At 44.6% G+C, this 16032-nt stretch overlaps 1 protein-coding gene across 3 annotated transcripts in view; it reads right to left on the reverse strand.

Annotated features, from left to right (window-relative positions):
• LOC119382979 (glutamate receptor 1) overlaps window positions 1-16032 on the reverse strand; it is a 154702-nt gene that overhangs the window by 37023 nt on the left and 101647 nt on the right. For all 3 annotated transcript variants that reach the window (XM_037650922.2, XM_037650921.2, XM_037650923.2), the window contains one exon: window positions 2806-3053. In XM_037650922.2, the coding sequence (XP_037506850.1) occupies window positions 2806-3053 (248 nt within the window). The remainder of the gene's footprint in view (window positions 1-2805; window positions 3054-16032) is intronic.

The raw sequence follows: 16032 nt of genomic DNA on the forward strand, positions 1-16032 counted from the left end.
CCAGATCTGATTTCTAACGGTGCTGTTCTAACAGATACAGCAGACATTATCTTGCAATTCGAAAGGTACTACAAGGTGTTGTTTAGTGCTCTTCCTGATGACCATGGTGGCGAAAACAAAACAAATTTTGTTTCTCTGTTAAGCCCATTGAGCGAAGATGATTGCGCAATCATTAGTAGTCCCATCACGTTAGAGGAAATTAAGCAGGCCATTGAGCAACTACCTTTGTCAAAAACACCTGGCCCTGATGGGATTCCTGCTGAATTTTACAAATCATTCAAAACAACTCTCAGTACTATTCTGCTGGATATATTTAGACAAAGTTACGTCATGAAGACTCTCCCGCAGTCTTTTTGCAAAAGCCATACTGTTCTCATTCCAAAAAGTTCTGAAAAGGAAAAACTTCGTTCTCTTGAAGGCTACAGGCCAATAGCGTTGACAAATGTTGACTACAAAATTTTTGCTAAGATATTATCAAATCGGTTACAGTTTGTGATGTCAATACTTATTGGTTCTCATCAGACATGTGGAATTAGGGGTCGCTCCATACAAACAAATATTCACATCGCTCGAACACTTCTTCAGTATTGCTACAGTTGTCAAGGACAGCTTGCTATGCTACAGGTAGACCTTGCCAAAGCTTTTGACCGTGTTAGTCATTCCTTTCTGTTTTCCCTTCTGCAACATGCAAATGTTGGCTCTGTTCTGCTGGAAGGCGTTAAACTTTGTTACAATGACTGTTCAACGCGACTAATTATTAATGGCCATCTGTCAAAACCGGTATCTATTTGCTCTTCTGTAAAGCAAGGCTGCCCAATGTCCCCACTGCTGTTCGCACTTTATCTTGAACCGCTATGCCTGAGCATAATACGATCGAATAGTATTCGCGGCTTCAATATATTAGGCAATGAAGTTAAGGTATTGGCTTATGCAGATGACGTAGCTTTCTTTTGCTCAGACAAACGAAGTATTGAGAATGTGGTATCTACAATAAGTAAATTCGGCATTGTATCAGGTGCTCGTTTAAACACATCTAAAAGTTTAGGATTATGGTTTGGATCATGGGGTAGTACGCCGGAGAAGTTCGCAGGAATTAATTGGACTCGTATTCCACCAAAGTACCTCGGTGTGCCGCTAGATGCGTACAGATTCAGCGCACGATACTGGAAAGAACGTGTTCCTAAGCTTGAACGACAGGCCCAGACTTACGTTCCACATCGCCTTTCCATCTTTGGGAGAGCTAAAGCTTGCAATACATTTTTAGCCACAAAGCTATACTATGTATTGCAACTTATTCATTGCGCTCGATCTTACATACAGCGCTTTCATCGGACTTTCGCAACTTTCGTGTGGTCTTCGACGTTTGAACCAATGAGACGGGATAACCTATTCAGGCCAGTTAAGGAGGGAGGGCTGGGTTTAGTTCATTTATATCTATGGCAAATTGTTTCACGGTTCTACTTTTTTCGCGACAGTTCGCATCCCATTATTCGATCATTCTTGCAGATTACGTTTGTTAATGCTTTACCTGACTTGATTGTTTCCTCAGATTTCTCTGTACGCCCGTGTTTGTGGGGATTTATGCAGGAAGTTTTCATCGCTGTACGGTTTCTCAAGGTCCGGTTTTCCATAGAATATCTATACACAGTATCACGCAAGCGACTCTACAAGGATTTGTTATCCATGCTTTTTCCACCTCCACTTTACCGCTCATTATATTCTCACCTTCCAGGACATGATGTACTAAAACGAGTTCGGAAAATGCATCTTTCTCCTGATACAAAAACCTTCTTTTACAAACTCCATACTGATACACTGCCGGTGAAATCATGGTTGCAGAGGAAAGGTATTTTTGTTTCTTCAGTTAACTGTCGTCTCTGCGATGTACCAGAGACAGTAGAACACTGTTTTATTAGCTGCAAAGATGCCATTCTATTTTGGGACATCCTTCAACGAACTGTTCAAAAATATTTTAACATTAACTCGCATACTATACGTTACCTTCTCCCAACGTCTCTTGATGAAGTGCCCTTTGACATGTTTTTCCTTATGGGACTGCACAGTCTGTGGAAAACGCGCATGCAAGACCGTAATGCAGAACTAACCACTGCTTCAAGTATGCATTTCATGCGTATGGCTCTCCATCTAAAGGACATTTACGAAGAACTTGACATCACACCAGACTGGCACCCCATCTTGATGAGGTGTTCATCCTTACCAGCCTCCACGTGTAACAAGCTTTGAAGAGTGACTTTTCCTGCTTCTCTGGACTTGCACAGTATATATGCATGTAAGCTCTTGAATGCTTGTGCAGTGCTTGTGCGATTATTGTCGCTAAGTGAATGCATCACTACGTCATAGCGTTTGTGATAATTTCAAATACGCATTATAATAAATACCATGAAAAAAAAAAAAAGTGCCTGGATAGCTGTGTGGTTACGATGCTCGTCTCGGATCGTGGGGACGCGGGTTCGAATCTCGCCTCTCCAAGAATTTTTTTTCGCAAAGAATTTTTTCCTTTCTCTGTCTTTCTTCCTCTCTTTCTCTCGCTTTCTGTACTCGTTCTCTCGCCCATCGGAGTTACTGCATCCCACGCCGGGCAAATCGGCGCACGTGTTCTGGGAGCGAAGCAAAAGAAGAGGAAGGTGATGAGGAAGAGAACGAAGAGAGTGCGTGCCCGTTCATGATGATGGTAATTTTCTATCTACGACCCGCTGCAAATTTCGACCATAACAGTTCTGCTGTATAAAGAAGTGAAGCAATATGAAGATATAAGGAAAGCTTGGCGAATTCACTGCCACTCACGAGGCTCGTGAGGAGGAAGTGGAAGTTCCTCCTCCCGGTGTACAGGTCACGCACGTGGTTGATGATGATGTCGCGCGCCACGTCGGCGGTGCTGTCGAGGACGACGTACTTGCGCGACTCGCGGTCGTTCAGCTCCATCTGGTGCAGGAACGAGTTGGCATCGGACACGTTGAAGAAGCGTCGCACCACGCGAACCTCGAGCTTCTTGTTTGCCGTCATGTGGAATATCTGCTGCAACTTCAGCAGACCTACGAACAAGCAGAGGGAGGGAACAAATTTCATTACAACGTCCGGAAGTCTCGCTTCAAAGGTTGTCAGTGTTCACCATGTCGAGAAGCAGTACAGAATCAGGGATCGATCTCACCACCTTTGACTTGGCCTCCCACTTGTCTCAAAAAAGGATAGTTAGGTAAGCGGGAAAAAATTGGGCCATAAAAACGATGTGGAGAAAATAGGGTTGATCAACACAAGCTCCGTGTTTGAGGCGGCTCTTCACAGTGCGTGGCTCTTTGATAAAATCCCGTGCCTACCAATTAAGGAAGAAAATAAGAAAAGTAATCACACATCAGCCATTTATGAACCTCGTTCTATTGAAACCAGGAGGTCGAAACTAATCCGGAGTCATTCACTATAGCGTCCCTCTAACCTGCTGCGCTGTTTCAAAATGCTAACCCTGCTATCAATCTTCGTGCTACTCCAGGCCAGCTATAGTAATTTTTTACGGCTTTTAAGGCCCTTCATTAAACGAAAATTTACAATTGGTTAAGCTCTTCTTGGAATAACAGCCTCTTACTCAGAGACAAGGATGAACAGAGCGGAGCGTAGGCGCCTCCGTCATGTCTATGACTTCATCTGCCTTCGTTTTACAGCGAAAGCCGTTATGAGATCATTTCACCGGCCGTTTTTGGCGCCGTAGTTGTCCGCCGCCGCCGCCGCCGCCGCCGCCGCCGGTTTCCGTAACCAGTATCGCTCGAAATAAGAAAAAAAAAACGAAATCAGAAAAAATTCCAGGGTGGAACGAGGTTCGAACCTGGGACCTCAGCGTGGGAGCCCAATATTCAACCTCTGAGCCATGCCGGTGCTTGAAACTGCTTTGCAAAAAGGTCCTATACAGGCTTCATGTCGGGAAGGAACCACATTAGCATATGCAATATAGCGTGGTAGAAGAGTAAAATAAGCACCAAGCATCGCAGAACGCGAATTCTGTAACCAGGCGTCACGCAATGCGAATTGCGCAACGAGTAGGTTGTTGAATGCTTCCAACCCATTACAAAGGGCTCTGCCACATTTCTTCATCGTCATCAGGCACAGCATCAACAAAGTGCGCATAATGCCTTACATGCGTTTAGCAGGTACCAACGCTCTCTGTAGAATGACGAAAAATGGCACAGTGTCTGCTGCCCTACTTCTCAAAAATTACAATGATTTATAGCGTAGGTGGTTCCTCGCAGGTGCACTTGTATTGGTTGCCAAGAAGCCCATAAGCGCATGATCCATTTCCTCGGGGTCTCTGTAAAGTTCTTCGCCCCCCCCCCCTCTTCCGTCTCTCTCCCACGACAACGTATGTTATACATCATGACGGGAGAGGGAAATAGCGACCGGGCGTCACCCAATGCAAATTACATAACTGATGGGCCGTTTAAAGATTCCAACCCATTACAAAGGGCTGAGCCATAATTTTTCATCGTCATCAGTCGTCGCGTCAACAAAGTGCACATAATGCCTTACAGACGTGTAGCTGGTGCTTGGCTTCTCCGCAGAATGACGAATAATGGCTTAGTAGGTGCTTCCCAACTTCACAAAAATTGTGATTTATGGCGTAGTGGGTACCTCTCTAGTGTACTTGTATTGTAGCCCCAAGAGAGCTCAACGGGCTCTAGAAACGCCACTCTTCCAGCTTTTGCTGTGACTGTGCTGCGGTTTCAGCACAGGCCTGGCGTTTTTTTTTAAGTATGCTGTTGGAATTCGAAACTAAAGCCATACTATCTTGCCTAGTTTTTTTTTTTTTTTTTGCATCCCTCAGTTTCATCATTTTTCTCTCTATCTCTACTTTCTGCTGACAAAATGAGCAGAGAGAGAAAGAGTCGACGGAGTCACGTGTGACACATCGTATGCAGACGTAAAACTCGCGGTAAAAAACGAGGCTAAAATTTCTATACGTAAGCCTTTCAAACTGGCTATGGTACTATCGCCGACAACATCCACGGAAAAGCTACCCCTGATGCAAGTCGAAAATACCTGGGAAGAGCTAGTGGAATAGCAAAGAGTCAACCGATTGAGAAGGTTAACGCTAACCACCACGGATTACGCCCTACTAGAATGACTAGGATACCCTGTTCAACTGAACATCCACCATACGAGACGCATGTCGATGGAATTAAGGCAGAAGATTATGCCTCAAAGATTACCAGAAATATGCTCCCCAAGTACGTCAAGAAGCGCTGGATGGCAACATCTAAATTAAAATAGGAAACAAGCAGAGGAGAAGCACACTTTCCTGGAATGTGGAGACAACCCATCCAGCGCAAAGACAAAAAAAAGCACATTCAACAAATAAAGTTTATTTGTTCCCCTCATTTTCCCGTGCCAATAAATGTGTAGGACAAACAAGAAGGCGTCTATGAAACAAGCTTCGCAAACACAAGAACAACGTTCATAAAAACAGTGTAAGGATACTTGGGAGTCCATTACAGGAAATGGGGTTGTCAGTCTTTCTTAAAGCACTGCACTGTGGTTACAAAACACCCGAACTGGAAAACAAGATAAGTTATTGAAGAGACAGAAAATAATTGTTTCAGGAGCAATGTGTCACTGCTGCTGCAGTATATGGACAGAATGGTTCATTGGGGAAACGCAGACAGGTCGGCCTGAAGTATCAGTTTGCTGCCCTGCTACTCTGCTTAACGAGAAGTGGAAATAGGAGATGAAGTTGATGGGTGATGACGAGTATAAGCGCACTCAATGAGGCTGACCCAAAAAGAGCTGGATTATTTACCTTATAGTCTGTGACTATAAACTAGCATTTATTGGCCTGTATTAGGCATAGAAAGAATTTTCTTTACTTAGCATGATGCGGCGTTGAGGCTAGGCCTCCCCGTCCCCACTTGGGAGCGGCCCGCGGCGTTGCTCTAAAGGAGTAGCGTTTTCAAGACCCAAATAAAGTTCTGTGTCTGCCTGTCTGCTTAGCATCACGTGTCACCATTCTTTTAATCGGCTTAGGCGCCGTGACGTGCTTCGCAAAGGACTGCAGAAAATGGCGTCTCTTCTCCTCAACAATCACTTTGTCTTGCTCTCTCTCTCTCTCACTTTTAGAGGTTCTTTGTTTTTTCACTTTTCCTTTTGTTGTGTTGCTACCTACCGAAACCACATCGTGCGTCGTTTGTGCAAAATTCGGCCCTGCTTGCCAGTGAAACGTCAGTTGAAAGTTCGTGCTTGTGTGCGTATCCTCCTCTTTACCCGATCTCCTAGTTTATTCGCAAAAGCCTGCCATTCTGTAGTGTTGCCGACTCGCCTATGCCAAAATCCCATTCCTTCGACGTCCCGAGGCATATTTGGAACAGACACGGGAAAAAGCATGACATTTTGACTCATTTAGCTGTTACGGCGGCATCATAAGCACAGTACATGCTCGAGAAGCGGAAGATACTATATAATTAACGAAATAAAACTCAGTACGAAGTTCGGCTTTAGCACATCTATTTCCCTAACATTGATAGGTCTAAGTAAGCCATTTTCGTATTGACCTTTCCTTATTTTTTCAGAAGCTGCTAGCAGTGTCTTTTTATGTTTGTGTGTGTTAGGGAAAAAAATGGGGGGGGGGGGGGGCAGGTTGAGCACCTGTGGTATTACTAGCGTTAAGTTATCGTCGATCGCTTTGTAATAACATTAACAATCTAAATCATATGTAAATGATAGACTAACTGAAGTATGCATGCCCAACATGAGTTATAAGCATGAGTTATAACCAGCATGAGTTATAAGGGCTTACCGGGAACAGCGGTCAAGATATGCAAATATGTGTCTGCATTAGGGACCTCTCCAGGTATGTATGAGGACAGTAATTTTTTTCTTCATTTTTTCAAACTTTCACTTTCTCTTGTCGGCGTGTGCCATGAATCTTTGTTTCAGACGGCGGCAAAGTGCTACTTGAAGTCGGAACCCACAATTTGCGAAAAGAAGAAAGAGGACTGGACACAGAACATGAAGACCGAATCTACGTTGGAGACTACGAGGGTGAACTGGGCACGGAAATAATAATCCTGAATAAGAATATGGCACCGAACAGGAACTGTAAGTTGAGACCAAGGGTGCGTACAGGAGAATGAAGGAAAAGGAGCGTGGAGGAGAGGGGTGGCCGTATGCGTTTGAGGGGCTGCGTTGACTCGGTGGCTATCGATCGAAGAGCTTTAACAGCCCGCCATTTGCTCGCTACCGTGTCATTTGTGGGTGCCGTGCCATTTGTTAGAACGACATCCGCGGAGGAAAGTCGAGGTCACGTTTTCAGATAGTAGCGTGCAGAGGTGAAAGCAAATTGAAAATTTTTGACCATCGGTCGCAGCATATGATTATTTAATGGTAGAGAATGGGGATAACTTCGCAGTGTCCGACATTCGTTTGATATGAATTGAGAATACTATGATGAGGTATGAGAATAACGCCTTTTTCGGTGCGTTACGCTGGAGGTCACAAAAAAGAAGGAGCAGGGAATGACAGAAAGGTGGGCGAGTTGGTTTGGGTTGGACAGAGCGGGCGGTACATCAACACGGGACTGCAAGAACACCGACGCTCGCTTTCCCCCTCTAATGCCACCAACTATCATCGGGCCAATCATTGTCTTTCGTGTGGCTGTAATCCCCATTTTATTGATACCGCTATCCTTTCGCGACATCATAATGAAATAACAAGATAATTATTTGAAACCTTTTACATCCCCAGATTAAAAGATAAATTCGTCAGCCAGGCATCTGTTACCCTCTCACCAAAAGGATTTGAATACCTCATCAGCACGTGTGTAGCTTAATGCCAATTGATAATGTAGTTTACTGCCGTGTATATTTTTTACTAAACTATCCATTACAAAAATAGATTTAGACAGTCTATAGACTGTTTAAAAATGGGTTTAGACAGTCTATAGACTGCCTAAATCCAGTTTTGTAAGGGATATGTCCCTCCGGCTGATATCATCTTGATGTGGTTCGCCTTGTACATACAGTGATAATTTTATTTCATTGACGGTGCTGGCTGCACATAAAGGACGTTTTTTCAATAAAAACTTCAGTTGTGAGTACAGCGCATGTCCTGTCATCTCCTCGTCCTTTGTATTCGTTTATGGCGCTGCCCTTTCACATCAGTATGAAGGAACAAGGGTTCGAATGAGTCTAAAGAATTGTGCTTGGGTAACTTTATGGGCAGTCTGCACAATTGTTAAGCGTAACGTTAGGAACTAAAGTTTGTGAGACCACTGTTATGGCGAAAAGGCAATTCTGTCGTTGTTTGTGCATGCTTGTCGTGGATGCTGTAACAAAGTGATGTTCCATCGTGGCGGCCGTCTTACACGATCCCCAAGCCGCACCTTCCTTTGAACCTTCTTCAGAAGGTTTCAGTACAATAAAGGATAGAAAATGTTTAATACGAAATAGGGCAGACTTGCGCAAGCTTGCGAAATCGCAACCGAATTTGCAGCGAAGATGTTTTCTTTAGAGCAAATGTAAGAAGAATATCAGTGAATTGTAACTGAATGACAGGGTAAGACATTGTCCGTATATATAAGAGGCCTGTTTGAAACCTTGTCCGCATATAACGTATCAGAGGAGGTAATGACTTTACGGCAAGCGAAGGTCAGAAAAGAAAAAAGACATGTTACTGTATTTTCTTGTTACTAGAGATGTCCTTTACGCAGTAGCCACCACGCTCTGGAAACGCAATGTTTGACATTTTCTGCTTTTGTCCTAATAAAAATGATGCAACATGTTTTTTCATAATATCATTCTGCAGTCCTTTGAGAACATTTTGGGGGACTTTGAACAAAATTGAGATTGGGTTTTTTTTATTATAGATTTTCGAATTGAGGAGCACTTTTCTCTTTTTGGTGTTTAGAGCATAAAAATTTACTACTTTGAAAATTATTAGAGAAATACAAATGCAGGGGTTCATTATTCACATAAAGGCCTATTCATACTGCAAATATGAACAAGCTACGATGTTCACAGAATTAGCCATAGCGTCCCAAATTTGACTGATTTTCAAAAACGCAGCGTTTTTCGTGAATTTTTAAAAATACATAATTTGCTCAGAATTCCATGAAATGATAAGAGCTATTTCCTCTTTACTTCTACTTCCGCCAAAAAGAAAGATATTTGTAATATATAGCTTCAGTGGCTGCCAGCATGATTGCGAATTTACGAAAACGCACTCTTCGTAAAATGGTCGTCGTCAACCGGCGACACTTGTCGAATTTTCCTGTGTTGAAAAAAAAATTTATTTGAAAACGAACTGCGATTTCGTGCTGTGCAGTCGTATGTGCACAACATACAAAATTATCAGGAAGATCGGAAACATCAAATATACACCCTTTTTTGATCTTTCGTGGAATCGACCCATAGTCATCACCCGACACCCGAAGTAGCAAGCCAGGCGACAAACCAGGCTAACCTCTCCGGGATTTTCATTAAAGATTATTATCGCTCTATCTCTTTTCATTCTTCTTACTTGTCTACAAACCTCATTTCGAAATGGTTAATAAACATTGCGAGTAATAGTTACACCTAGTCACCGTGACATCATAGTTTTTTCCAGAAAAACTACATAACTCACGTTACCGATAATTGAAAGGTACATATTTGCTTGAAATTATGCCGTAAATATTGCAGAAAAAAAAACGTCAATGCTTTGAAATTATACATGGCGTAGGTATTCCACATTGTTTAATCTACAAAGAGGGCATGGATTTGATTATTAATATAATCCCGTGCTCTCGGACTAAGTGTGGTTTCTATTTCACGCGGAGTGCGTGCAGAGCTTTGAATTAGTAAAATAGCGTTAACATTGTGAATAAATGGTGTTGGAATGCCAAAATACTATGCATATTTAATACGTGAAAAGTCGTTTTTGTTCTATCTGTTCACAAGGGCATAGAAAAGCTTGATAGAAAGAACCCAATCTCGGAATACTGTGGGAAAAAAAAACAAGTTTGCTTTCTAGTATCCTTTTCTGCAGACGCGTGTTGGTACTAACGTTCGAAAAAAAAAGAAGCCAATAAAATACGTCTGCACGTGCTTCTCTGTCCCGCTGACAAAACCGAAGGACGTTTCTTCGATGGGAACGCCTTCTCGCAAGCACCGCGCTTGAAGCAGAGCACCATCCCCTCAGTTGCTCTCAATTGAGAGGAGGCACACTTCAAAAGAAACCTGCACGCCGCCGCCGCCGCCATGGCCTACAGCAAAACGTCTCAGCAGACGGCACGCGTTCTCGACGTAAGTAAATAAACGTGTCACGTCACTTCATTGGCTGGAGGCAAAGATACAGTGCAGACACGACGCCATTGTCGACTGCGCAACGACAGAGAAAGAGAGGGAGAGAGAGAGAGAGGAAACTGCAAAAGACGCGACGTTCCAGTTGAATGGTGACACAACACGCCAACTCGCCAGAACGAAGCTACGGCTTATATTTGTCCACGAATGAAAAAATAAAAAATACCACGCTCTTTTGCGGAATGCAATAAGTTCCACGGCAAGCCACCCGGCAACAGAACGTTTCCGAATGCACTGCGGGAGTCCGAAGCAAGCTTGCAGGATCGTATAGTATATGGAGGCGACCCAAAATGCTTGGTGTGTGTATGTGTGTATATACACACGCGCTGTCCGGAATGCGAATTCGAGCGTGGCTCTGTAGACCGGTCTCTGCGCGTGGAATTCGATTTGGCTTCGCCGGTCGTTGCACGTTTTGACTTGGAGCTTGAGCGCCGGACTCGGAGCACCGGATAAAGATGGATTGAGATCGCGCTTGCGCACGTGGCTGTGTGTGCGTGTGTGTAGCGGCGCACTTTTCTGCCTCGGGGCTCGTTCTCTCAGAGGCAGGCTCGCTCGCCCGAAAGGAATCAATTTGGGCGAAGGCTTCAGGTGTATGCTGAAACCCGGAGTGAGGAGCTAAGTTGCCGGCCACTCTTCGTGATTAGGGTGAGGTGCGCCTTGAAGCTTCTGTGTAAGCTCTTCCAGTAGGTTTAGGATTTCTCCCCTTCACTTACAAGCGGGCCCGTAGAACCTCATGCACGAATTTCAACTTTGATAAGTACGTGCAAAGAAAATACTCCTAGACGAATAGTGAAAATGTTTAGTGCAACTAAAGCGCTTGGCCTAGAGTTTCGATAAAATCTAAAGACAGCTTCGATATTCTGCAGGCTATCGCAAGCTTGGACAATTAAGTAGAGTAAAAAGCTTGTAGTTTGCATGATAGCTTTGTCGTGAGTTTATCGTGCGTGTGACTGGATGAGATGACTCGATAGTGTATTTTCATAAAATCTTGACGGAGGTCAGGAGGGTAAGAACCAGGGAGCTGAAACAATGAAAAATCATGACTCGGAAGATTAGTATCACAAGATTGGCGCTTGACAAACAGAGGAGATGGGAGAGAAAAAAATATAAGGAGTGACGATAATGTCCGCAACGTACCACACGCGTTGAACGAGTGAGAAGAAATACAGAACAAAACAAAAAAGGAAAAGCAATCATTTGGGGCAGATCTGATAGCACAACAAACAACCGGCACATACTACACATATTAAATCGCGTCGAATAACGTCAACGGTTATGCCATGTGGACGAACCTGCTGTCGCGCGTATTGAGAATCTTTTCAGTGTTTCATGGTGCACACATATTGTGCTATGTAGGTACCTTCAATGCACATTACACTTATTGAAGTTGTCATATACTCATACTAGCTGATGTGTGATCTCTTCGATAGTGCGTCTGCAGTTCTCAAGTAGAATGACACACTTGCTAAAATAGCTAACACATACGGGAAAAGAAAATATTATGCCGGGGATAGTTACATTGAGACCGTGCTAAAGGCCCGTATTCGATTCATTTAAGGGGAATATAGTATTTGCCTAGTTTCCTTTTTTTTCTATGTAGTCGTTGCTTAGTGGCTAGGTAGGCACCCTGCCATCCGGGCCGGAATTGGTGGGCAGATGCAAACAATGCTCTCAGGGGGTCCCCTATGCATTCACCTAAGACGACTCGAAGGCGAACGCCATTTTCTTTTTCTTCTCAGTCGCTGTATTGATCCTGTTCTGCCACCCTCCGAAAGCTTGTGCAGCAAGCGTTGTTTTGCGTTGCCTCCGTGATCGGCACACTTTTGACCAAGCTAAGACCTCATGTGATGAGGGCACCATGTGACGTTACGTCATGTGACATCACTCCAAAAATTGTGACGTCGTGATGACGTCATATGGTGACGTCATCACGTGATGGTGATTTTTTGCATCAGTAGCGTTGTGCCTGACGCCGTGGGACGCCGACGCCGAAGGTCAATTTTTGCGTTTGATGAGGCATTTAAGGCTTTCGCCTTAATAAAAGGATAGTCGTGAAAGTTCATCACGAAATCGGTGAGTCAACATAGCAATACCGTAAAATCCCGAGAAAGCGCCACCAGCCGAGCAAGCGCCCCCCTCGCTTTTTCTGGAGATTTGAAATATCTGCCAATGAAAGAGCAAGCGCCATTTACAATCCCGACATTTACAATTTACATGACCTGCTTAGTCAGTATTGTGCCGCGTACGAGCCATTGAGAAGTATGTGCGGAGGTCAGGATATGGGAGCTAACAGCGGCTGTATTTACTTTTTGCTTTTTCGTGAGCGTGATTTCGCAAAGTATGTTCCATAACGACGACGAGGCGAAGTGAAGATTTTTTTCATTTGTATGGTTAACTTCATGAATAAGTCATACGAGCGTTTCACGCAGAGGGCAGCATTCGCGATAGCCAGAGATAATTTTCTCTTGGTATTTCGTAATTTCCGTAATGAACATTTCGGCGATACGCCTTCATTTGCGCCCGGTTGCATATTCCTTTTAAGTTATGCGAGATTCGGCAGAGACGAACAGCAACAATGTCCTTACCAGGTCGTAAAATGTACACTTTATTAATGAAACGTGCCGCTGAATTAAGATACGGAAAAGTTAGGCATTGAGAAATTTAGCTTAATAATCGCGCTGCACGTAGCGCGAAACAGAAATGACATAAGAACGTTGCTCAATAGTACGAACTGACGTTAGTACATTGGTCAATGGATGTTAAGCCCATGTTGCGTCAGCTCGCCTTAGAGATCCTGCCTTCATTTGGCCTACGTATCTTTATATTATCCAATAGAAATTTTGATTCGCACGCTGCATTTACATTGGCTGCTTCGCCGCGCGGTAACGACTCAGCATTGTGGAAGCTATATTTGGCGCCTCAGTCAGTTTCGGTGATTGTTCTAACCGCTGCACGACTTTAAGGGCGCGTTGCACACCATACACGTGTCTTGCAATAGCTCCGGTTATTGTACAAGTGATTACCAAAGTCAAAAGTGCGATTGTCAAGTCATTGAATATTACTACAAGCTACCGTGCCGAAGGAGCGTTTCGAAGATAGCGGCTATCAAGCCTACCATTCTAAAGCATGTTAGCTGAGACTAGCTTATAAAGTGTACGACGCTAAAGGACAGACTACCGATTACTAACGTATCTGGCAATCTCCGGATACTGCTTTGACGGGCAATCGCTAGCCGCTCTTACGTTTGTGGTTAGGGCGCTGACTTAACCGAACATGATTTCAATCAATCAATCAATCAATCAATCAATCAATCAATCAATCAATCAATCAATCAATCAATCAATCAATCAATCAATCAATCAATCAATCAATCAATCAATCAATCATTTATTTAACGTGCCCAGGAACAACCGTAGGTCTTTGTGCTGGCGCAAGCAAGAAAAAAAAATAATAATAATAAGTGATAGGATTTACCGTCCCAAAACCGCGATACGATTATAAGAGACACCGTAGTGGGGGGGCTCCGGACATTTCGACCACCTGGGGTTCTTTAACGTGCACCTAAATCTAAGCAGACGGATCTCAAGCACTTTCGCCTCCATCGAAAATGCGGTCGCCGCGGTTAGTGGTAGTAATCAGCTGCATGCCTAGCATTAGGATTACTGATACGCAGTTCCGTCGTTAATCCGTCCTTTGCCATTCAGGCAGTATACGTCCGTTGTTAATCCAGTAGTGTTCTGAGCAATCGTGCTTTGCAATATTGTAGTGGTGAATGCGCTGGCCGACTGCGGGATCTTGTCGCGTAGGAACTGCACCGTCCGCCACTGCTCTCGTAAACTGCGACGGTTCTTTTTGTTTCATGCTATTCCATTGGTGCTCTACCTGCAGCGCTACCCGCAGTGGTAATATAGCTTAGTGGCTGCGGTGTTACGATGCTAAGCTCGAGGACGCAGGTTCGATTCCCGGCCATGGTAGCAGCACTGCTATTTGGGTGAAATGCGAAACCACCTGTGTACTTGGATTTAGATGCGCATTAAAAAATAAACCACGTGCTCAAAATTACGTAATGGCGGTCAGAATTATGCATTTCGGCATATCTCGTAGTAATATCGCACCTCTTGCACGCAGAACCTCAGAATTTATATTTATATTTTTTTACAGCACTCAGTGTCTTCACTTTAGACCCTGATCGCGACGTTACTACCCAGCCAGCGGCGAAAATCGGAACGCGCCAGCGCGGAATACAGTTGAAATGAAATCGTCGCACTTCAGTTCGGTTTAGCTGCAGGCTTCCACGAGTAATTGCTCAAGATTGACTTTCTTTCTTTTTTCAAGACAGCGTATTTCGTTTTGCAACACCCTTCTCTCACTGCAATCCGTTTCTTCCTTTTTATACTTCTTTTCTTTATTGTTGTACGAATCGAGCGAGAAAGTGTCCAGGTGAAGATAAGAAAGAGAGAGAGAGCCGATTTGCAGCGACGCATGAAGAAATCCGTGCCGGGGCGCGCATGCTTCATTACCTCGGCGTACAATCAATACCAAAGCGATCAGCGACACGCGGCCTGGCGGGCTCGCGCGAAGCCGTAGGCGCTGCCTGCTGAGACTGGCTGCGCGCGCTCGCGCGTTTCGAGGACTGGCTGGACACGCCGTTAATTACGGGGCCAGCGGATGCCGCCAAAAACGAGGAAGCCGCCGAATGAAGCCTCCCGGCCGATATACGCCTGGCGCTGCGGCGGAGGCGGCCGGTATAGTGGTGCGAGTTGGCGGGTGGAAACGGAAAGAGGAGGGCGCTAACGTTTCCCGCCGATAACGCTCAGTAGAGCGGGGCTCTCCCTCTACCGCCAGCGCAAGCACGGCCACTCTGTCGCACGCGCGCGCGCGCGCCGTGTTACCCGTGTTTTTACTTGCGGTGGAAAGCCGCGCGGTAGTCGAACACGGAATGCGAAAATGCGGCCCCGTAACTTTCCGGTGAAATGCCAACTTTGTGCAATACCGAAGTGGGAACGCCGAAATTTGGGTGCGCGTTGGAACAGCGAAGTGTGGCTGCAGACTTTTCACCAGAAGCGGAGAAAGTATGCTCACCGCGTACGCAATTAGTAAACTTTGTACGGGTACGCCTCGATTAACCACTACTGGAGATGTTTGTGCTAGAGTTGGCAAATTCCACACACGAGCGAGTTGGCGATGGTCGAGTAACTAATAATAGGTGCGTGGAGTTCACGGTATACAGCTACGGAAGTTTTCGCCTCACGAAGAGAACGAATACGTGTGACTGCATCGTCCGGATAATGATATTTTGGTCAAATAGAAACAAGAAAATTGTTGACAATGGGGCGGGGTGGACAGAATTCATTTTGTCTTTATAATAGAGGGATCCTCCAGTGCTGTGTAGTGCTCGGACATCGCTGAAGTAGAAATGCATCATTTCACGATTTCTGCGTACGTTTCTACCGTACACATATTTATTTATTAGGTGACATTTCACTTGTCATAGCCGCACTGTTGAAGTACGGAATGTTGCAATGGGAAGCTTGGAAATAGCTTCAGCCTTCTTAGCTTGCTAATCTGTTCCGAACTCGGTATAGTTGAATGAAGGAAAGTGAAACAATGAAAAACAAAGGAATGAAAAACTGCAAGGTGCAGTAATGGAAGAGCCGCTAACATTTACTTAATCCACGTGTGTACCAAGGTTTTTCGT

Source organism: Rhipicephalus sanguineus, chromosome 2, assembly GCF_013339695.2.
Source record: "Rhipicephalus sanguineus isolate Rsan-2018 chromosome 2, BIME_Rsan_1.4, whole genome shotgun sequence".
Lineage (NCBI taxonomy): Eukaryota > Metazoa > Arthropoda > Arachnida > Ixodida > Ixodidae > Rhipicephalus > Rhipicephalus sanguineus.